A 24,601-nucleotide genomic window follows, 5' to 3' on the forward strand; every position below is an offset into this window, starting at 1 on the left:
TTCCACTCTGTCCCTCTACACCTGCACTTAGACAGAGACAGAGACAGAGACAGAGAGACAGAGACAGAGAGACAGAGACAGAGACAGAGAGACAGAGACAGAGACAGAGAGAGACAGAGACAGAGAGAGAGACAGAGAGAGAGGAGGGAGAGAGACAGAGAGGACTGAGAGAGGACTGAGGGAAAGAAAGAGAAGACTGGGACTGAAAAGAAAGAGATGGAGAAAGAGAGAGAGAACAGGAAATAGGATTAGCTTCTCCTGCCCCATCACACGGGACCCATGACATGTTGGCACTGTCTTTTATTACGAGTGGTTTACCCAGTAGGACACACACACACACACACACACACACACACACACACACACACACACACACACACACGCATATGGTGGTGGGGTGGCCATGCACGCTGCTTCGGTCCTGGCGAGATGAGTTGCTCCTGCCCGTGCACTTAGCTTGGGTAGGAGCATCTTGTTGTCATGGAGATGGTTTGCCCCCCGGGAGACCAGCCATGAGGCTGCATAAGCTCACTTAAACCACTGGGCCAAGTCATGGACAGAAGCCATCGCTGTGTGTGTTTGTCTGTGTGTGTGTGTGTGTGTGTGTGTGAGGGCGATAGAGAAAGTGTGTGTGCACACCGGAAAGACTTATAGGCTTTAAGCAGCCATGCTGTGTAATTATAGATGCCGTGATCGAATATTTTCATACACTGTCATCATTTGGCACTTTCCTGTCTAAAAAAAGGACCTTGTCAAACCTGTGCATTTATGGTCCCACCTTAAAGGAATTATCCGGAGTAAAATGCACTTTAGATCAATTTACGGATGATTGGGAGTACATACGTCGAGTTGACATCAAAATCATGTCATTCGGATGTGTTTTGAGAAAGTTCGATTTTACCGTTTTTAGTCAAAACTCGTTAGCCTGGAAGTGACCAGGGCATGTAATCTTGCCGCTACAAAACGCTATTTTTATACCTCTTCTACAGTTCCAAACAACATTACACACCTGGTAGTGAGTAGAGAGTCCCTAAAGCCAAACCGAAGTATCCCGAGGTCTTTATGTGGTCGGATAGAGAGTCCTGAATGAATTTCATCAAGCCAGTACCTTTCGAAAATGTTGCTGCTGTAGCTGGCATCTTTAGGGGAAAGTCCGTGAGTCGATTGCGAGTGTGGAGTAACACCCTCTGGAAACTCACAATTTAAATTAAGCCGTTTTTTTTTTTTTTTTTTTTAAACATAGTCCAGTATTTCTTTCGAAATTGAAATGAAGTTGTATGCATCAGCAAACCCTAGCTTACTAACAGGTTGGAATTTTGAAATGTCACGTGACGTGATGTCGTGCAACGACGTGATTCAATCGACTACTACGGACTTTCCCCTAAAGATGGCAGCTGCAGCAGCAACCTTTCCGGAAAGGTACTGGCTTGATGAAATTCATTCTGGACTCTCTATCCGCATCCGACACACATCCGAATGACATGATTTTGATGTCAACTCGACGTATGTACTCCCAATCATCCGTAAATTGATCTAAAGTGCATTTTACTCCGGATAATTCCTTTAATGACATGGGGGAACAAATAAATGAAATGACCACACGTGTCCTCGAATCGGTTCAAATAACCGCACTTGTCCTCAAATCGGGAAAGAAAGATTGTTTTAAAGGAGTTCTTTGTAGGATGCATGTGAAGGTCTCCACTATTGGAACAGAGAGGAGCAACGAGTGTGTGTGTGTGTGTGTGTGTGTGTGGTTGGGCCGTTCATTTGGATCCTATATCCAAGTGAAGTGCATGTCACACGGTTGCTTTCTTCTCATGTGGTCACACTCTTCTGCCCCGCTGTGCACCAGTTTCTCACCACAGCTAGATAGCACAAACAAACACTCATCTCACACACACACACACACACACACCGCACCCCAACACACTCAATCTCACCCTTTCTCTCTCCCCCCAGGATGTCCTCTTGGCTAATATGTCACCTCTTGTTGGCTGTTTCTTCATTGTCTTTTTTAATCTGTGTTCATCCGCTCTATCCCTCTCCCTTTTTCCTCCCCCACTGTTTCTTTTATCATCCTTCTTTCTTTTTTTCCTTTTTGTCCTTTCTTCTCTACATTTTTTTCCCTTTTGTTCTTCCTCTCCTTCATGTCCTCCTTCATGTCTGTGTCCCATTCCCCTTCTATTCTCTCTCTCTCTCTCTCTCTCTCTCTCTCTCTCTCTCTCTCTCTCTCTCTCTCTCTCTCTCTCTCTCTGTCTCACCCCATCTTCTCTTGTCTTTCCCCCTCTCCTCCACTCGTCCATGTGTGTCTATCACTCTCTCTCTCGATCTTTCTCAATGTCTCATCTCATCCCCCTCTCTTTCGGTCTTTCTCCATGTCTCATCTCATCCCTCTCTCTTTTGATCTTTCTCAATGTGTCATCTCATCCCCCTCTCTTTCGGTCTTTCTCCATGGTCTCATCTCATACCTCTCTCTCTCTGTGCTCTGTCAGGTCACCACATGAGAAAAGGAAGAGGAAGAGCTCACGTTCTCAGGTGATGAAGGGCTCGTCTCGGTCCCCCTCTGCCTCCCCCGACCGGCCAGAGGAGAAGAAGCGCCTCGGCACAGTCTCCGCTAGCCCCTCGCCTCCCACCAGCCCCACATCCAGGTACACACACACACACACACACAAACACACACACACACACATCCTCTCACACTTATACACACCTGCACACACACATACCTTCAAGCACACACACACACACATCCTCTCACACACATACACTCAAGCACACACACACACATTTTAGCATTTCTTTGTTCTTGCGCATCAAGGACCTTGTACCTGACTCAGCCTCCCCCATCCACCTCCTCCGTTGTTTTTTGCATTCACCTGAAAAGTGCACATGTGTGGTGAGCTGGATATCTCCACTAGTTCACCGTCAGGCCAGAGCATCACACCCGGTGCCCCTAGCAACCCCGTACACCACTACAGCAGATTTTAGCATTTCACCGCTGGGAAAAAAATGGCAAACTCTACCCCGTTCAGAGCATCACACCCAGTGCCTAGCAACGCCGGGCGTCTCCCCCGAGCCGCGCGACAGCTTGACTAATGGCCTGTTCAATAAAACATGGACGGCCGCCTCCACCGCAACGCAGGCGCCTCAATACCAATTGAGCTCTTTTCGAGCAGCGAATCAGCATGGGTGAAGAGAGAGATGCAAAAGGGAAAAGAAAGGAAGAGAGGAAAACACCCTTCTCCTCCAATGTTTTCTGATTTCCTTTTTTTCTACCAGTGTTATTAGTTTTTTTTTTTTTTTTTTTTTCACTGCTCTTGTAGAAGAAACGCAAAGAATATATTTTTGAGATGGGAGAGGCAGAATGAGATGTCGTTTTTTAGGAGCAAAGTGGGGAGGCACAAGCAGTCCAAACTGAGAGAGAGAGAGAGAGGGCAGAGAAAGTTCTGGATACATTTGGGAAGTTTGTTCCAAAGTTCTTCCTGCTGACTCCTCTGCCTCAGCTCCTGCTGCTGCTGCTGCTGCTGCTGCTGGCCCGGCCCCTGCTGCCGTGTGCTGTCTTGTCTGTTCCAGCAGCCCGGTGAATATTTCATATGCCCACTCTCAGATACTGTGGTGCTGACCTGAGTTTGGGGACTCCGCTACACACACACACACACACAGACCCACACAAAAATTCACATCCTCACGCACACACAATGCAAAATGTTATGTTGTCTCTCACACACACACACACACACACACACACACACACGCAGACACACACATATGCACGCAGACACATGTGATATATGATCATCCATGCTCACACACTCACTCCCATGCGTCCACAGACTCACCTAAAGAGCCCACACACCCAGGGCTGAGGCCCACTAGCAGACTCCTGTGTGTGTGTGTTGGGCTCTCCTCCAGCCCCGCCAGTAGCAATAATACTACAGCAGGCAGTCCTCCCCCACACTCAGACGTCCAGTTTACACATCCTGTGCTCACTCTCTTGTCTTCCCCCTCCTCCCTCCATTCCTCTCTCCATCCCTCTTTCCCTCTGCAGGGACGGCTCGCAGGAGAAAGACAAACAAGTGGCGTCAGCCATCGTCTCCTCGGTCCAGTCCAAAATCACTCAGGTGAGTTTGCTGTTTGTTCCCCTCCTCCCTCAACACACCTGGCATTTGCTGAGCACTTTGTGTGTGTATGCTTGTGCAGAGATGGAGAGAGAGAGAAGTGTGTGTGTGTGTGTGGCAGTACATGTGTATGTGTGTGTGTGTGTGTGGGGCAGTACATGTTTATGTGTGTGTGTGTGTGGGGCAGTACGTGTGTGTGTGTGTGTGTGTGTGTGTGGGGCAGTACATGTGTGTGTGTGTGTGTGTGTGTGTGTGTGTGTGGGGCAGTACATGTGTATGTGTGTGTGTGTGTGTGTGTGTGGGGGCAGTACATGTGTATGTGTGTGTGTGTGTGTGTGTGTGTGTGTGTGTGTGTGTGTGTGTGTGTGGGGCAGTACGGGGCAGTACATGTGTATATGTGTGTGTGTGTGTGTGTGTGTGTGTGGGGGCAGTACATGTGTATGTGTGTGTGTGTGTGTGGGGGCAGTACATGTGTATGTGTGTATGTGTGTGTGTGTGTGTGTGTGGGGCAGTACGGGGCAGTACATGTGTATATGTGTGTGTGTGTGGTCGCGAGATGGAGAGAGAGAAAAGAAACGGAGTGAAAAGTATGTGAATGAGACGGAGAAGGAGAGAAAGGGTATAGTATAAGAGAGGGAGGGAGAGTGTGTGTGTGTGTGTGTGTGTGTGTGTGTGTTAGTGTTTGAGGGTGTGATGTCCAGAAGCCAGGGGCTTGTGTTCGTCATCTGCCGTCCACAGTTCACTGCTCTTAGATCAGATATCACTCAGCAGCCACTGGCCGTCATTCCGTGTGACACCAGGGTAGTTGATGCAGACTTATGGTTATGTCCTCTAACCCCAGAGGCTGTGTGTGTGTGTGTGTGTCTGCCACCATAAGACTCTAAGCCCCCAGCAGAATCTCACTTAAGCCCGGCTGCATGTGTGTCACAGATGGAGTGCACGTTTTTCTCCATTCTGTTGCCATTTCTTTCTTCCTTCCTTCCTCCCTCCCCTGCGCTCCATCATCGTGATCACCTCTGCCAGCTCAGTGGTGTGTGGTGTCAACAGTCCCAGCAGTGGAGGCAGATGGCCTCCGTCTCCTTAAGCTAACATATGCTAGCCAACCCATCACACACTCCCTCCCTTCTCATCCTCCTCCTACTCCTCCTCTAGCTGGTGTGCTGCTGCCCTGGTTCGTTACTACTGTAGGAGACGCAGTTCAGGGAGCATCAGACCCAGTTTCCACACACACACACACACACACACACACACATAGTCTGACACTCACATTGGCAGGCAACCTGGAGCCTCTCCTGACCACAGCCCCATATTCCCCACCCCCAGCCCCTTCCCCTCTCTAGGCCCCCTGACTGATCCACAGCCCCCCTCCCTCCTCTCCGCCCTCATGCCCCGCACGCTTGCCGAGCCTCGGGGGGTGGGGGGAGGGGGGTGGAGTGCCGATGGTCTGCTGCAGTGAATCGATCCTGACACACCTGGGACTGACCAGGTCGTCCATGTGGGGCCGCGGAGACGCGGGCCTAATGCAAACCAGCAGCCTCGTCCCAAGGACGAGCCCCCAAGGGCGCAAGTGAAAGCGCAGGAGCATGCTAGCCTGCAAACACACACACACACACTCTCTCTCTTTCTCTCTCTCTTTCTTTTTCTTTCTCTCTCTCTTTCTTTTTCTTTCTCTTTTTCATTCACTCACTCACACACACACACACACACACACACACACACACACACACACACACACACACACGTGCGCACGCCTCTTTCCTTCAGGGCTTTGATCCCTCCACAGAAGGGCTCCCGCTGTGGGTCTTGTGGAAGGCTGTAAGCAGCAGCAGCAGCCCACCCGAGCAGAGGCCAGGAGCTGGTGTTTGAGCTGAGCCGTGTGTGTGTGTGTGTGTGTGTGTGAGAGCTAGAGACAGACAGAGAGAGTGTGAGTGTGAGCAAGAGAGAGAGGGAGTGTGTGTGTGTGTGTGAGCGAGCAAGCAAGAGACAGACAGAGAGAGTGTGTGTGTGTGAGCGAGAGACGGACAGAGAGAGAGAGTGTGTGCATGTGAGTACGTGCGTGCGTGCTGTTTGATCCCCGCCTGAGAGGTACACCCAGTGGATGAGAGAATAGGGGGATAAACCAAAGAGGAGGAGAAGTGGGGAAAAAAGGAAAAGGGCAAAAGCCGCCAACTAAATTGTAAAGAGAGCGAACAGAAGAGAAGAAAAGAGAGGGAACAGAAGAGGAGAAAAGAGAGGGAACAGAAGAGGAGAAAAGAGGAGAAATCAGAAGAGAAGAAAAGAGGGAACAGAAGAGGAGAAAAGAGAGGGAACAGAAGAGGAGGAAAGAGAGCGAGAGGCTCTTGGTGTTACCTGTGGGACACTGCGCCTGCTGCGTTCTGTTTCAAAGGGCAGCGTTAGCCGTTAGCCTCTTATAGACACGGAGACACAATCTCTCGTATGTGTTTACCTAGCAGTCACATACACACACACATATATACAGTGGGCATCGCTTTCAAATGGCCACTTCAGTCGCGCATTACGAAGCGTGAAGCTGCGTGAAACTTTAGTACCACTTTCAGCCACTGTGCGTCGGTCTGCCACTGTACATCGCTCTGTCAGTAGCATGCCTGCCGCCCCTTCTGAAAAAGCAGGAGGCTACCGTTAAACATAATTGTTGCCGAGAGGAATCCCAGCCTAGGAATTCAATAACAAAATACTTCATGCATAATTAAACATTACCTCGATTTAGGCTACTTGGGTATGGCTTAAAGCTTGACTACACGGTGGTAACGAAAATCAAAATCTGCTTTTGATAGCCTACCGGTGCTGCTCCACAAAACGAAAAAATATCTTAATTTGCTGTCTACGTTATTGTCAGTGTTAGGGGTAACGCAACTACGCAAATCAAAACAGTGTCTTGTGTGATAATTGAGCCAGTAGAGAAATAACTGTTCAGATTCATCTGTAGCCTTGGGTAGGCTTCTGCAGAAAATAATGTTGGCGATTTAATACTATCTAGCGACGTTTTTAACAGGCTACGCAATAGAGGCTTTCACAACTATGACCCACGTTTTGGTTTCGTAAATTAATTTGCCCTACTTCTTGACTGCAATGTAGTCAATTGACTGCTTGACATGTCATTTTTATTTTTCTGTACAATAAACAAATACATCTGCTTTATGCTGCAGAATTACATTCATATTTGGCTGACTTCTGCAGACGCGCAAAAAAACACTGCCACTTCCCTCCCCATATTCCATTGATCACACATCAGACATCAGGGGTGCGTTTCCAAAAAGCTAACTACGCTTAACCCAGATTCGAATTCTTGGACAGGGGACTGATAACTGCTGCGCAACGGCGGCTGTCATCAGCCGGCCTTAATGCACTGCGTACACAACTGTTTCACTAGCACATTTAAATGAAACGTGTTAAACGTTAATTCAAAGCAGTGGTTAATTTACAAGGTCAGTCTAAATGAACCAATGAATTAACTTGCTGACCCTGAGAAAAACAGATTAAACTAAGGTAGTCCATTATTAAGTCTCTGTTATGTGCAGGTGTGCCCGTCACGTGCTACTAAACGTCATTAACCACCTTAGTCCAGACTACTGAAGTTTGGAAACTATCATGGTCCAAACTTACAAGTACTATGTAAGTACGACAGTTTTGGGAAACAGTCGTAACTTACATGTTGGTTAGTTGAATGATTCATCGTACCACGTTAGTAAAAAGCTAACCTCCGTAGTTGTACGGGAAACGCGCCCCAGATCAGCTTGTAGGCCATTAGCAATCTGTTTATTTTATTTTATGAAGCCTATACAGTAGATCACCTGCCACATTCTCACTTGCAATAGACAGATGCAATAGCCATTGGTCAAGTATTGAGTATAAACCAATTAAGATAGTATGAAGTACTTTTTGTATAGGCTACTATCATAAAAATTCGTTAAAACGAATAGCAATTTGACAAAACACTGGATTAAATATGGTAGGCACAGGAGAAAACTTGTACATCCATTGGCCCGTGGGGAGATCACATGCCAGTTGCCTCTCCCTTCAGTGCTATGACTCTGTTGATGACTTTGTCCAGGCCTCAGGCCCCTCCTCCTCCTGGACAATAGGCCAGAGGTGGAGAGGTAGAAAGGTGAGTTGTTGGGGGCAGGGCCGGTTTAACAATTCATAGAAACACACGCACACACACACACACACACACACCATGACACAGAGCATTTCCAATTCAAAAGGGAAAGCACTGCTCATTGCAAAATGCAGAATGCAGAACCTTTAAAGGTAAACAGGCCTATAACTTGACTAAAACCGGCCTATAATTTGACTAAAACCGTGCAAAACTGGAGGTACACCTGTTATCTGAGCAGTCTCATGTGTGTCCTCATTTTGCAAATGCGAGGACGATATGAGCCTGTTGCATTTCATTAGATGTCCGAGTCACGCATAATGTTTGAAAACCACTGGCTCGTAATCACATTAATTTAGCACACGACAGTTGGATACTTCATCATGTTCCCATGCTTACATTTTGGTGAGTAGCATAGAGATCGTTAAAAACAATAAAGTATGGCTCTCCGTTTGGGACATCGAAAACGTATATTTTTATATTTTTAATAGGGTAGACTACCGTCGGAGATACTGACTTGCAAAGGCCTTGGGATAACACGTTATCTCCACTATCAGTCAGTCAAGGCCCCCTTGATCAAAGTGGGGAATGAAAGAAAAAGTTTGAGAACCACTGGCTTAACAAGTTACCTGCAGTCCAGAACACACAGAATATTGCAACAGAAAGTTGCCTTTATAATCAACTACTATTTGTTCCAACAGCATTCAAAAGCCTCTATAAAAGTGAAAAAAAAATATTCCATAAGAAGTAAAATAAAATACTGTTACTGTAGTAACTGTACCACATTATCCCAAGCTTCAAAGAGCTCCCCACGTATGTGACAGGCAAACGTGTCACCGCTAAATTCTCAGCTTGTTTATACCCCACATTGAACGCGTAAGACCGCTAGGCCCATCACTGTGGGGTGCGGTAGCCTACTCTCTGGGATTTAAGTCAAGCAATATAACCATACAAATGCACGGCCTGCTCACTCATTGTTTCAAAAGGAGTAATTTTGGCTTTGTCTGAACTGGCCATTGTAGGCTACGTAAAAATAAACAAGTAGGCCTATCCCCCATCCAATGATATCGGCAAATGTTTGTTTTCCAAAGTAAGAATTTCACTTCATCATGCACCTTCGACAATGAATAGCTCATTACACTTATGTTACTGTTAAACGTAGGCCTAACTGGTATCATTACAAACATTATTCTGTGTCCTAAAAACTGGCATATTTTATGCCATTGTGTCATGTAAGGTCGTTGCGGACATACGGATTGATGTAGTATCTTTGTAACATTATTAAATTCATCTGTTACTATGCCTATGCCTACGTTTGCAAAAGAGAACATTTTAATTTGATTCACAATAATGTTACATTTAATTTACATGTTGACAATGAGTAGCCTAGTTTTGGTTGTTGTTGGTGGCGTTATTGCATGTTAGTTATGCCCACAATGCAAAATTGCTTCCTCACGATTTGAAGCTCCTGTAGCCGCATAGGATTTCAAAACATGGCGAAATGCCACAAAAACCGGTTTGTGAATACATGTAGGTCTGTGAGTTCTAGACTTCTTTTAAGCTGTCACAGAGGTGGAAAGGTGTGATTTGTTGGGGGCAGGGCTGGATTAACTGGGCACAAATATCTGATGGCCCCCCCTGCCCCCCAGCCAACGTGAATCGGGCGGTCAGTTTCGGCTTTGTCGGAACTGAAGAGCTGTGGATGGCATGGCAGGGCATGCCCAATGAAAATTAATTAACACAACACAACACAGAACCCGCTTCTCTCGCGGCAGTCACTGACAGTAGCCTAGAATAAATGCATGGGGAAAAACACTTCCCCATGACAAAGACATCGTAAAACACTGAAAGTTAATATTTTGTCACTAGCAACATACATCTGTCCTTTGTCAAATGCAGTTGCATGTATAGCTCTGAACAATACCGTTCAAGAGTTATTTAAGGAGAAGTCGAACGTGTGTTTTGTTTCAATCGTCCCTCCTGGCTGGGACAAATGAAACAGCATGGGGGACGAATGAAACATCCTACAGCTTAAATTATGTAAACTTCCCACAACTTCAATATTTGACAACATATCATGAATGGTACTTCAAGTATGTGTTGTTTTATTTTTATTCTTTGTTGAGGGGAGGGTCACCCAACTTTTTTTAGTCTAGGAGGGGGGAGAACTTTTGTATTAGCAACAGGGCAACACGGAGACAGGCCCAATGGCAGGGCTAATGTTATGGGAAAATATTAAAATGGCTAGACAGCAGGGGAAGTTAAAATACGTGATAAACACGGGAAAAGTTGGCATGCATGTTTCGGTCACTGTGCACAGGGATTATTTGTCACATTATTAATCACATATGATTATTTGTGAAATTGTGCAAACAGGTGCAACACATTTGAAAAGGAAGGACTGGTAGCATGCAAGCTCCCGGGAGAGATTGATTTAAGAACGTTATCACAGTGTGTCTTCATGGCGCAAAGCAGCGCGGGCGGAAGACAGCGACAATTGGCAGGGGAGGGTCATGTCTTTTTTGACAATTCTGTCGTAGGGTCTGTGTGTTCTGAAAACAGGCAAGGGAGGGTCATGCAACTTTTGACTGAAGCACTTAAAATCCCTCCGGTGGCCCCTTCAATAAATAACGAACAGTCCCTAATGAAGTAAACTTGTGACCATCAAAAATCGTTTATCGCCTGTAACTCCGTGATAACAGGACGTAACAGGAAGGCATTTGGCTGAACAACGGAGGTTAATATGCTCTATATTTTGTCCAAATGATGTCTGTCTATCATCGTTGCACTCGGAGAAAACTGGAATGTTTAATTTGTCCTGCGTTTCTTCTACAGCTGCAAACGGGATTCACTCACAGTTAACCAAATATTTCTCTATTAGGGCAGGGCAGGCATATTTCTGGCTATTAAATTATTTCTAAACCAGTCTACTAAAGTCTTTAGTGAAGTCTGTGTAGGGTTTTCCAGGCTCCATTTCTTTTTACGAGACACCCTGCTCACAAGAGACATCTGCCGGTTTGGGTTGTTGCAGCGTCACTGGAAAAATACAAATTAAAGTTGCGTGATACCGCGTGGTCCTGCGCGCGGACCGCGAGGGAAGCTGGCCAAATCAAAGCAATGCCCACTGTACAGATACACACACACACACACACACACACACACACACACACACACACATATATACAGATACATAGACTCCATCCCCATTCCCACCCCCAGCGCTGTCAGTCTCTCCTGAACTTTAAAAGACCTGCTGTCAGCTGAACCTGGTTCTGAAGATGAGTTGTTTTTTTTCTCCCCTCTTCAGCAACTTGTGTTGTGGCATCCCCCTCTCTCTCTCCGTTAATTAGCATGTGTGTTGCTGTTAATTGAACAGAGGGAGCGATGGAGAGAAGCTGCTGCCTGACAGATGATTGATGGTCTGATAATACTGTGTCTGTGTGTGTGTCAGTCACAAGAAAGACAGGGTGTGTATGTGTGCAAGAAAGACAGGGTCTGTGCGTGTATGTGAGGGGGGGGGGGGGGTTGATTGAGAGGGGTTGCAGAGAGTTGAATGGCAGGTCATTAATTTGTCATCAGTACTTGAGCACACACACATGTGTGTGAGTGTGTATTTATGGAGGTGCAGTGGAGCGGTGAATCCCTTGTATGCGTGTGTGTGTGAGCTCTGTACATGTGTCTGAGAATCTCTTGCCCAACTTCAAAAAACTTTACTTGTGAGTTTCTCCAGAGCTATGAGAGCTCAAAGTGACGGCCGGCGTCTGTCTATCAGTCTCTCTGTCCTTTAGCAAGGGTGTCCAATCTGTCCATCAACGCCTCAGTATGCACGTCCATCAGTCTGCCAGTATGTCTGTATGGATGTCCTTCAGTCTGTTCGTCCTTCAATCTCTCTCTGAGATGCATGTGGGGAGAAGTTTAATTCCTGGAACAGTTTCTCCAGCTCCACTGTAAACAGGCCACACCAGTGCTTTAGACTCTTAGGCGCTTTAATGTACTCCTGATAGCGCATGAAATGAGATGCCTTGTAGATATGTGGCTGCCCAAACGTTCCCCCAATCCCAGCGCCTGATAAAAAGAAGAGCGATTTCAGATCAAGGGGAGCCAAGTATGGAAGGGGGCTGTGGTGGGTTTTTTTTTCTTTCTTTTTTTCCCTTTTATTTTCTTTTTTATTTTCAGAGCAACCGAGAGAGAGCAGAGTCCTGTGAGACTGCTAATAGGGAGGAGAAGTGGGATGTTTGTCCTGTTATCTACAGCTTGGGAAAGACTGACGTGCATAACAATAGGCCAGTGATTTACATTGTTCCCAGCCAGGGGCAGACGCGCGCGCCGGGGACCTATGACTGCGCGGCGTCGTACACATATTTATCATGCAAATAGGCCTTTATGGTGAAACGTGTGCGGGGTAATTACATGGAAAGCAGGTCTGACAAATGACGTCAAAGGTCAGCTTTGACTAGCAGCCGCACTGACCCCAGAACAGTGAATGTGTGGCGTAAGCAGATAAAGGTTGTGGGTGGAATGAACTAGCGCTTGTGCTTTCAGAGAGCTGTAGCCTTCAGCCACGGTGAGGGATAAGGCCACAAACCGCTGCGGAGCAGAGGACGCTGAGAAAGGACGGGTCAGATCCCCACACTCAGCCGAGAATCCCAGTGTCCAGACGGCCTTAGGAGGCTGCTGTTGAGAAATGGACTTGTTCAGCAACATGAGTCTATTACCAGATCACATCATCTTTTCCCCCTGATCCTTTTATGTGGAGAAATAAGCTCTTTGTGTAGCGTATTTATGGCCACAGCTGTGGTGCATGGTCAGTGTTGGAGCTAAACAAGACCTTGCTCTTTCCTCCTTGAAAATGGTGCTTTGTTTTTGCGTGTGTGTATGATTGAGCGTGTGTGTGTGTGTGTGTCAAGTTTTAGTGGAATGCCCTCTACCCTAAGCCCTTATGCTGTGTGTTCTGCAATTATGAGTAATTAAACAGAAGATTATGTGTAATCCGCTCAGGTCAAGTGAGCTGCAGAGCAGAGGTTCAGTTCCATTATGGCTGGAGTCTACTGGCTCCTGTGTCTATCTCCCGCTCCCACTCACATTTTCTTCAGATGAGCTTTCTGTCTGTTTATCAGCATCACCTTTCTAATCCTCCTCTTCCTCCTCCTCCTCCTCCTCTCTCGCTCCCTCGCTTGCCGCTCGTTTCTCCCTCGCTGCCTCGCCTGATCTGAACAGCTGATGGAGTTATGGCTCTCCGAGGGGTAACCATTGGCAACTGCTCTTGAAACACTGTCCAGATGTTTTATGGGGTTTGTAGAAGGTGTCCTTGGCCATGAGCCGCACGGCTGGCGTCATCATAACATAACTCCACTGTACACACAAATACTCTCTCACACACACACACACACACACACACACACACACTTACTTTTGAAAGAGTGCAGAAGTTTGCAGATCATTAAACATGGGGTGCTAAAGATGCTCTCCTGTAGCTTCTGGCTCGGCTTCTAAGATTTAGCAATAACCTTGTGCATCATCCCCATTGATTGGTACATACATTTTGCAGTTAGCTACTCCAGTACAGACCTGACTTGGTGAGATTGATTGAAGTGAAGATTTTTGTTTGTAAATTCTTGATTTTAGAATTTTATGAATGATCTAGGCCTATTCCCTATATTGTTTATCCAAGTGGCCAATAACATTATTCACCCTCTGTCTTGCTATACTCTGAAGAAAAAGTACATCTTTCCTGAAGGGGTAAACAAACTATTGTTCAGTGTACCTGCCACAGGAGGAGTGGACAACATCAATCAAAACGACATCCTGTTGACTTTCAATTTGCTATTTGAACTATGTTTATATATTGGTTAAAAACATTTCCTAGCGAAGCATTTATCTCAATGGAGAAGATAGACAACAGTTTTTGAATATATTCAGAACTTCTGCTGATAGCCACAGGCAAATTTATTGGATCTCAATTTTTCTTGGAGTATTAGATACGTGATGCCTACTGTTACGTAAACCTATGGTTTTGAAAATATATTCAAAACTAGTGCACACAGTCTCTCTCTACACCCCCACACACACACACACACACACACACACACACACACACACACACACACACAAACACACACACACACCACCACCACCACCACCACCACCACCACCACCACAAACACACACACACAGATCTTTAAATAGAAATGCAAAAACAAAGAGAGCTTGCTGAAAACAGTACGTGTAGTTTGTAGCCTGTGGACATTCTTCATTCCAAACACGCACTGTTCTTTAAAGTGTGCTATATTTTGGACAACTTCTATTTTCAGTGTTCTGTTTCTTTTTGCCTCTCACCATGCTTAAACATATGGACATATGGGGTTAAGGAAGGGGGGGGGGGGGGGTAGTGGAAAGGGGAAAAATGAGGAATGTCAGAAGGCTTAAGGGGTTAAGTGTTGTGGTTTAGTTCTGATGTACTGTGGCACTAGACCCCACTATGTTGGGCTGAGGTGTGTGTGTCAGCTGCGGAAGAGAGCTCTTTAGTGCCGCACACACTTTGCAAGATGTTAACTACATAATTTATGCGCCCCCTTCATTGTTTTCGTTCTTTCCTAGTCGACGGCAGAGGCATAAGTTCACCATTATCTTCACTTAGGCACGCCATTTCGCCATTTGTTTTACAGACACACACACACACACACACACACATAGTGCCATGTACACAGGCATACACTTTGTGTGCATTCCATGGCCACTGTCAAAACAGCACAGTTGATGAGTGGAGAAAGAGAAGTCACAGAAGATGCCTTTCAAATTCCATGTTGTAGTTTGTAGTTTCATAATATTTCAAAAAGTAGCCTCTGTGCGTACCTAGATATTTACAGATTCACATGACTGCGTGTTTGTATTCTCTCTTGGTCGAAGACAAAATTGCATGTATTTGCAAAGTAAGCATGAGAAAATTAGGTATTGGTTGTTATTTTAATACCTCTTCAGACAAGCAAGATAAAAGGACAACCTCAGTGGACTCTTGTTTTAATCATACAGTTTTAAGACGAGGGCAGAAATGAATGTGTGATGAATGAATAAATATGCTAATAAACAAGGGACAAACAGCTATGTAGTAGAGGAGGAGAAGAGTATCAGTCCTTCTGCCCGGGCTGGCGGAACAGAGACTTTATCTGTCAATCAAGACGTCCCCTCCCTCTCCACTAATGCGTGACGAGTGCTCCTGGGCGCTCAGCAGTCTAATGAAGAGCAGTGTATGCAGCTCCCAGCCGCCCAGGGAGGCTGCTCACGGTGGCAGAGAGGCTTATCCAGACTTCTACCTCCCTGCTTCCATATACACGCAGCACTCGCACACTCTCTCTCCCTCGCTCTCGCTCTCTCTTGCACTCACTCACATACACACACTCAATCACTCTTATTCTATTCTCTCTTTCACTCATTCACTCAGTCTCTCTCTCTCTCTCCCCTCTCGCTCTCTCTCTCGCTCTCTGGTGTGTGCACACACACACACACACACACACACACTATTCTTCTTGTGTGTACACACGGTGAGTGACACTCGCACGTCAGGGTGATTCTCATGCAGGGGGAGATATGCATTCAGCTGTCACTCCTGAGCTCTAATACCATCACAGAGAAACGGCAGAGGTGAGCAGTAGAATAGGATGGAGGTTTGTGTGTGTGTGCGTGCGTGCAGAGATCAGGGACCCGGAGAATAAAGGCAAGGGGGATTAAGGGGAGGTGATGGAGGCAGGATGCAGATGAGGAGCTCGTGAGACATCGAGGAGATGGGAATACAATAACCCAGCAATTATTGTTCTTGGTGAGCATGCGTGTGTGAGCGAGTGGGCAGAATAGAGGATATTGTATGTTGTATACGTCTTTGGTAACATGGTCACCATCGTAGTTTGTCCTGTTTACTAGCAACAGGCGCTTCTCACTTCGCCTGCCCAAATGGTGTTCTCTCCGAGTAGGCTTTTCTGTAGTGGATGACCCCTCTCCTTTCCCTCAGTCCATGTTTAAAAAGCCGTCCTTCCTGGCTGGACTCGTGTGCTGAAGAGTGACGCTCGCATTGTAGTCCGGCTGGCCTTTTTTGAGGAACAGCTGTGGTCCTGCATGACTGGACGCACAGTGCTGACACTGACACACACAGAAGCTGTTTTTACCAGAGGGTAGCCCTGTGAGAAGACCCCTAGTGCTCCTTGGGGGGAGGGGGGGGCTGCCATGGAGGCACGTGTGTTATGTGAGCCTTTGGCCTGCCTGAGTGATGCGTGCGGGACCGGACGCTCAGTCCGTTTCTGGAAACAGGAACTGTTTGAAATTCAGTTGAGGCTTTGAAGCCAGTCTCTAATTATATACGTCTTTGTTTGCGCATCTGTGTTCGATCTGTATCATTGTTTGTATCTCTCTCTCAGTGTGCTTAATGGTCTGTTGTTTGCATTTATATTTCTCCTCTCAATTTTGGATTCATTGGGCTCCAACCACTCTCTCTCTCTCTCTCTCTCTCTCTCTCTCTCTCTCTCTCTCTGTCTCTGTCTCTGTCTCTGTCTCTGTCTCTGTCTCTCTCTCTCTGGCTCTTCCCTCTCTCCCACAGGACCTCATGGCTAAAGTGCGGGCCATGCTGGCAGCCTCTAAGACCCTGCCCAGCAACCCCTCATGAGGACCCCCGCCACTGGGAGATGCCTGCTGACCCAGTGCAGCAGGAGAAGTGCAGGTGAAGAAAGCGCTCCAAAACAGCAGTCCTCTGCCTCGTGGACACCTGCTCACACACAAATGAGCGCACAACACACACACACACACACACACACACACACACACACACCAGTGGCCTTCAGCAGGAGAGTGGGAGCCCCCATCACACACACACACACACACACACACACACACACACACACACACACACACATACGCTGCCCGTCTGTAGGGAGGGCAGCCAAGGCCTCAGTTTTTGGGGGTTTTTGATTGGCTGGTTTGTTTTTAAACCTTTGTCCATTTGTGGTTTGATTGTGTTGACCCTCTGATTTTAGCATTTTTTTTGTTTGTTTGTGTTATTCACACAATGGAAATTGAACATTTGCAAGTCATATGAGCCCCCCATCCCACTCAAAGAGAAAGACAATATGGCCACAGATGAGGAGCCATTCCAGAACGGGGAAAACCCAGCTTTGTGTTCCGGAGAATTGAGGTCTGTCGCTTCCAGAACCGCTGAAATCAGCGTTAATCCGACATGGAGACATCAACCCGGAGGAAAGTGAGCCAAACCCCTATGCATGTTGTCTCTCTAACCGAAGAAATGGACGGCTTGCAAGATAACTTTTGAGGAAAGTGTAAAGTGATTTGTGGATGTACCACATGTGCATCTCTTTCTAAAGAAGTAGATGGTGGGGAAGAGCAAAAATAAGGCAATTTCCTCCAATCTGATGACTGGACTGTTTCTTGGGTAATTGGCACTGCAGCCAGGACCTCTACATTAACGTCCTTCTGTGAAGGATTGTGTTATTTGGCATGCTTTCTCATCCTATCTCTCCCTTTTATTTTCTAAGCAGGTCAGGTACTTCTCCCTCCCTCCCTCTCTGAGTTCTAATGGTGTCCTTTTTTTTTTTTTTTTTTTACTTCTGTTTCTACAGAAGTTCTTGTGCAGATGCTTTCTATAACGTGTTAATAAAATTCAAAAAATGAAGAAAGAAAAAAACGTTGCCTGGTTGTGCTCTGTTGAGAACTCATTTGAAGATGAAAGTGAAATGGCAATTCATAATGGTTCATAAGTGAAGTTTTTAAAATGTGCAATCCACATTTGCATCTGTAAATGTGCCCCTGCTTTGGGAGACGTTTAAAGATTTTATTTTCAACTGAATATCCACAGGCCATTTACGCTTATAATTTTCTAATATTAAACTAATATGTCTAAATGAATGGCAATTAAAAGTGTTAATGTGTTTATTTCCTATGCCTGTAGTTAAGTCTGGAATTTACAGTTGTGCTCAAAAAAATAGCAGTGCCTTTAGAAAAATGAGTTAATGTCAAAATTCTTCAAACAAATTGTACTTTAATGAACACAGATGCATTGGGGACACAGTACATTCTATTCCAAAGCAAAACAATCGGGCAAAGTCATCAAAACTTAAATAATAAATAATAATGATATCATAGAAAGTCAGAAATGCCATGTTCAAAAAAATAGCAGCGTTGCCATCTTTCCTTGGAAACTCAAATGTACTGTACAAACTAAGAAATTCTTGATAAGTGAACTTGGCTGTGTATCCTAAACTAATATTTTGTTGCAAAACCACGGTTTCTGATAACTGCTTCACATCTGTGGTGCATGGCGTCAACCAACTTCTGGCATCGTTCAACAGGTATTGCAGCCCAGGTTAATTGTACTGTATTCCACAATTCCTCTTTGTTTCTTGGTTTTGCCTCATGCACTGCACCTCATGCACTGCACTATGTCAGCCCACAAGTTTTCTATGGGATTAAGGTCCGGGGATTGTGCTGGCCACTCCATCAGTTGAATCCTGTTTATCTGGAACCATGCTTTTGCTCGCTTGCTGGTGTGTTTCGGGTCATTATCTTGTTGAAAGGTCCACCTCAAAGGCATTTCTTCTTCAGCATATGGCAGCATGGCCTTTTCCAGTATCCTGATGTACTCGAACTGATCCATGATCCCTGGTATGCGGTAAATAGGACCAACACCGTAGTAGGAGAAACATCCCCATATCATGATGCTTGCACCACCATGCTTAATTGTCTTCACTGAGTACTGTGGCTTGAATTCGGTGTTTGCAGGGCGTCTGACATACTGTCTGTGACCCTTAGACCCAAAAAGAACAATCTTGCTTTCACCAGTCAACAAAATGTTATGCCATTTCTTCTCAGGCCAGTCAATGTGCTCTTTGGCAAATTCTAACCGCTTCTGCACATGTCTTTTTTTTTAGCAATGGAACTTTGCGGGGGCTTCTTGCTGGTAGGTTGACTTCACAAAGACGTCTTCGGATTGTACCAGTACTCAGTCAACTGATGGTCTTCCTTGATCCTCTTGGAGCCGATCATTGGCTGAGTCTGTGCCAGCTATTCTTCTCTCCATTGGAGGAGTTGTCTTTCTTTTTCTTCTCGCTTTTTTCTGTTTTTTGCTCCCATCTCAATGCATTGGAGATAATTTTAGCTGAACAGCCAATCACTTTCTGTACCTCCTTTGTATGTTTTCCCCTCTTTTATCAATGTTTTGATTAAGAAACGCTCATCTTTTGAACAGTGTGTTGAACGACCCATTTTCCTTGTTTTTTCAGGACAAATGCACAGCCAGCATGCCAGTTGCCTTGCTCCTTAAATAAGGATCACCTGTTAACACCCTTTTTTCCCAGAATGCCCACCCTAAATGAACTCACCACTGCTATTTTTTTGAACACACCCTTTCAGTTAATCATTCAATTTCACAGAATCCGCAGTATGCATGGATGGCCTGTTGGGTTTGTTGGTTTTCTATACCTTTATTTTACCCCCCAGAAACTTATCTGGGGTGTAGAGGTTGAAATTTTAACAAGAACAGAGATTTTTCTTGCTGCTGTTGAGGCACTGCTATTATTTTGAGCACAACTGTATAGGCAATGATGAATATGCATTCGGTCATACAAGTTTAACTCCAAGCCTGATGAACTGTTCACAACCTCAGTCTGATTTACAATGAGCGAATGTAGCATGGACTGCATTGCTGCATACTAAAAGGTTGGCCAAGATGAGTAGAGGGCACTGGTCGATGCATCACAGGTGCAGCCATGTCTGAAGCCTCGGCTCAGGTTACTGTGGCGTGTATGTGGCGGTCTCTGCAGACTGGGAGTGTTGTTGAGCAGGACGTGCTCTCTCCTGAGTATCTGCAGCAGAAGGCTGTGCTGGTTGGCGGTCTCCCCTGGGGACGGTGGTGACAGTGCAAGAGGATCTGTTGGCTCCCAGGGGCCTGTAGCCCAGCGGAGCCTCTGTCAGCCATGCTCTGGTTGGACTGCTCTCCTGAAATGTGAAATCTCCTTCCCCCCACTTTTCCAGGGGGGGGGTTGTTGTTGTTTCTCTCCATCACTTTGTGAATTTCTCTTCTCTAGTTAGTGGAGTTCTTTTCTTCTCATTCTGTTAAGCTCCTGAGTCACATTCACTGTGTTGCATATTCTCTCCTCCTCCTGTCCTTTGTAACTCCTTCTCATTCCTGTGTATACCTTTCACATTTCTGTTGGTGTCATTTTCTCTCTATCCATTATTCCATCTATCCAATCCTCCAACAAATATGGTGTCTGCGCCTCTGAAAAGACTTTAAATTGATTATACCGGCAGAGGAGTAAACCAGACACACCATTAAAGTTTAGTTACTGAACAACAGCACTTTGTGTGGTGCTGAGAGCTTTTCATTGATTACTTGTGGATTTTTTCCTCTCTTCTGTACGACTAATCTCCCTCATCAATGTATTTCTCTCGTCGAGGAGTCCAATTACGCCATTTGAGATGCCTCGGGAAAGAAATCAAGTACGTTTTCATCCACAAAAATATTCTCTTAATTTTTGTCTGTTTGTCCACTGCTGGGCCATAATTACTCAGCTAATCGAAACGCTTGCATGCTTCAAAATGCATGTCTTAATGGGCCAGCACCAGATGATTAATAGAGTTGGCATTGTGTTCCACATCTGTGCGTCTGTAATTTATTCTGGTGACACTGTTGAGGAATTTCATAGTCTTTTGGCTGCCAAGGCTTTATTTGATTGTTATTCATTTTTTCATTTTTGGGTTTGGCTCCGGATGTGTGTGTGTGTGTGTGTGAGTGACTGGGGCCTCCACAGCTGTGTTGCCTGGGTGATCCTGGAGGTGTAAGGGCCCTTTCACCACTGGCCCAATGGGAGCCAACATGGCAGCTGGGAAAGGAATGTATTTCTCTAGCAGTGGCTGTCATTGCCATAGCGTTTGCCAGGCAGCAGAGTCAGTGTTCAAGGCTCCGTGCCACAGAGGCCAGCCGTTGTCTTCCCACAGAATCCTCTTGTGGCCTCCTCCATTGGATTGTCTGTGGGTCAGTGGCATCGGAAATCGCCGTAGTCCTGGATTCAATTTGAACCGATTGCATCAGCCTTGAACAAATCAGTATTGATGCTGCTCACAGCGAGAACACTTGATTTTTCAAAACACAACATTACTTTTTCACCTCTATCCATGCCCTTTACCTTGACGGCTGGCGTTGCCAGATAAAACCTCGGCCCTCCAAAAAAATCTCTCAATTGAGTGCTTCCAGACTACAACCCTGCACAAACTGAGCCATGACATGGTCTGGCAGCTCCAGAATAGTCTGGAGATATCCACCATTTGTCCAGGAGGATGGCTCATTGCCATCTCTCTATCTCTCTCTCCCTCTCTTTTTCTGTAGCTTTCCCTCTTCCTCGGCCTTCCAGCCTCCCAGCCACTGTTCAATTCTGTCAACAGCATCATTACCCCTTAGTCTTCTCTTTACACACCATCCCTCTTCCGCATAGCAGCCAAAGGGAGGGCAGCACAGCCCTGCACACTGTCCCTACTCTCTGCCATAGCCAAAGGTTGGACTCTACAAATTATAATTAGCTAATTGTGTCAATTAACTCAATGGGATTTCTTAAGTAATAATGGGTTGAAGAGGGAGTGGGTGTACAGCTTGGCTTTTATCACATTTGTCAACTGTGTCTAATCATAAAGTGTGACATCAGAGACTGTAAGCATCTGATATCAGTTTAGGATTTCTTAGGGAACGACTAACAGAGAGGGGGGACATCCTAAAATGTTCCATCTCGAGAACACAACGAGAATAAACAGCATAAAGGCTCGCTCCTCTGTAATCTGACCGTCCTTCCATTAGTGCAATAACTTGCGAGTTGCCGGCAGTGCATTCAATCACAGGTTTATATGCAATTAAAACGTGCCACATGACATTTGCATTGATTCCCCTCCAAATGACTGCCCGGCATTCTCAGTTTCATTAGCGGGGCGACGGCTCCTGCCATTTATCCTCCTCCTCCTCCTCCTGTGTCAGGCTGCGAGGCTCAGAATGCTTTACTTGTCTGGGCTGGTGTCGGGGCCTTGTGGCACAAACTAATCAGCTCAAGCGCACGGGGGGTGCGGCGCAAAGGTGATTTGTTCATTTTTATGAGGTTTGAAGGGCCGCGCCGTCCGTCAGACAAGCTTACGAGGAATGCTCGCCCGCTTATGACCTCTCGTCGGGCCACCGTGAGCCGTGTTGTGGGAGGGATGGTCTTGTTTTATTGGTCGACTACCGCAGAGGATGTGACTCACAGTTTGGCTAATACACCGTCCAACCCCAAAGCAGAAAAGACCTTTTCCCCCTATTTCATTTCATGTCCTGTAATATAAATCTGGTCTATGAATGGAGAAAAAAATATTGTGACTGGAAATAACTTCAGTTTTTCTCCATTCATTTTCAAGTCTGTGGCTGTTGGCCACCGAATCAAACGGGGAGGTTAAAGCAGCGAGTTAGCAGAAAACGAATTCTGGCACCAGTTCAACAACCACTTTTTAAAAGGCAGGGGACTTTGTCAGATCACTAACCCCATTTGATGTGGCGGAGTTTGGATGGTGGCTGACTCTGCCCATTTCGAGAGCGCGCTGGCAAAAACCACATCAGCAGTTCGACAGAAGGGATGGCGTGCGAGCCCTGTGTTGTGTCCCTCGGGCAAAAATCCCTCTGGTGACTGTAATCTTCATTGTCACGCGCTTATATTGTGTGCTCATGGCGCCGATACATGTGTGTGTGTGTAAAGGGGTGAGTGGGTCTCTCTGTGTGTACGGTCATTGTTCCCTCAGCAAGAAGTATAGTCAATGTCATAAAACCATTTTTTCTTTCTTTGTTTGTTTCTTCCCCTTCATTCAGACTGCAGCGTTGAAGTATGGCCTAATGAGCCAAAATCAACCCCCCGAGTCTTAATTAGTACACTTCGTTTGTGTCCGTTTCTATGGTGCCCTGAAAGCTGCAGCCCTGAGCTCCCTGTCTGTGTGTGTGTGTGCGTTTTATTTTTGTTTAACTCTCAACGTCCTTCAAGAGTGGATATCAATAGATAGCACCTCAAAGTCCAGCAGGTGGCAAATTATTTATTTGAATATCTGTGTGCATCTGCGGACCAGTGTCCTCACTGCCAAGGCCAGTTTGATTGTTCTCTGCTCAGACTGCAGATAGGTGAGGGGTTTTATAAGGTCCCTCTACCCCTCTCTCTTCTGGTTAATAGACAAGGAGTTGCAGTGAAGAGGAGCGAGTCTGTTTGATCTGCTTACTGCAGCATTAAAAAATACAGAAACTGGACATTAAATATCAACATTTTTCACCCATCATTATCTTTCGCGCAGCGTTCCGACCACATGAGAAGGCCTTTCCTGAGCAGCTTAAATAAAAACATTTCCTCGCCTAATAGAGTCCTCTGGGCGTAGGCTTTTTCTCCGCAGCCTTCCCAAAGATTTTCCTAGACCTTCTTCCCACTTGGCCCTATTCTAAAGGACCAAGGCTTTCTTCTGTCTCTCTTCCTCCTCCTCCTCCTCCTCTTTCGTCTCTCTTTCTGTAAATATCCATCTCCCTCTCTTTCCCTTGTTCTGAGTCACTCTTTACTCCTTTCTCTATTTCTCTCACTTTCTTTTTCTCTCTCTCACTTTCTTTTTTCTCTCTCTCACTTTCTTGGTTTCTCTCTCTCCCCCTCTGCTTCTTTCTCCGACTCACTCATCAGAAGCGCCACTGCCATGGTTAACTTGTAATGGGGAGAGAGAGGGAGAAGGAATATTTCATCAAAGCTGCTGAAGGGAGCGCTTGAGTGATCATTTGCAAGTCAGATGCAGCCAAGGGACCTGGGGACGGGCTGGAGTCAGTCAGAGAGAGAGAGAGAAAAGAGAGAGAGAGAGACGGAGGCGCTGGAGAGATGGGGCCATGGTTCAGCATCACACTGGATGTGCTCAGCCTCATCCTGCCACCACTGCTCTCTGTTCTTTTCATCTCATTCTCTCTCTCCCTCTCTCATCTCCCCCTCTGTCTTACATCACAGCGTGAACCCCAGCCTGCACCAAAGAGCAGTGAGTTTAGTGTGTAAATAAGAGAAGCACAGCTTGATAGCAATCAGACTGCAAGCCAATGGTGTTACTAGTTACAGTATGATGTTGCCTTTAAGCCTCTGAATGTGAAATGTTTTCTTGGTGTAGGGGAAAAACTAAATGTCTTTTTGTTTAAGTTTATATAAATGTTAATTAACAAACGATCTAGGAAAGTAATAAGGTAGCAAAGTTGTGATATGAGCGTGGGGGGCTTTGTTTAGATGTGGCATTTAAAAGGTTGTTGTTATTGTGTGCCTGGCTCCTATGAGCTCCCCCACGTCGCCCACGGTCACGT

At 46.0% G+C, this 24,601-nt stretch overlaps 1 protein-coding gene across 1 annotated transcript in view; it reads left to right on the top strand.

The window, feature by feature from the left end:
• LOC125304465 (splicing factor SWAP) overlaps nt 1-17,921 on the top strand; it is a 93,544-nt gene extending 75,623 nt beyond the window's left edge. Inside the window, exons 16-18 of the mRNA XM_048258768.1 lie at nt 2,493-2,648; nt 4,049-4,121; nt 16,820-17,921. Of these exons, the coding sequence (XP_048114725.1) occupies nt 2,493-2,648; nt 4,049-4,121; nt 16,820-16,885 (295 nt within the window). The 3' untranslated portion in view covers nt 16,886-17,921. The remainder of the gene's footprint in view (nt 1-2,492; nt 2,649-4,048; nt 4,122-16,819) is intronic.
• Nucleotides 17,922-24,601: the final 6,680 nt, after the last annotated feature.

This window comes from Alosa alosa, chromosome 12, assembly GCF_017589495.1.
Source record: "Alosa alosa isolate M-15738 ecotype Scorff River chromosome 12, AALO_Geno_1.1, whole genome shotgun sequence".
In the NCBI taxonomy this organism is placed as follows: domain Eukaryota; kingdom Metazoa; phylum Chordata; class Actinopteri; order Clupeiformes; family Clupeidae; genus Alosa; species Alosa alosa.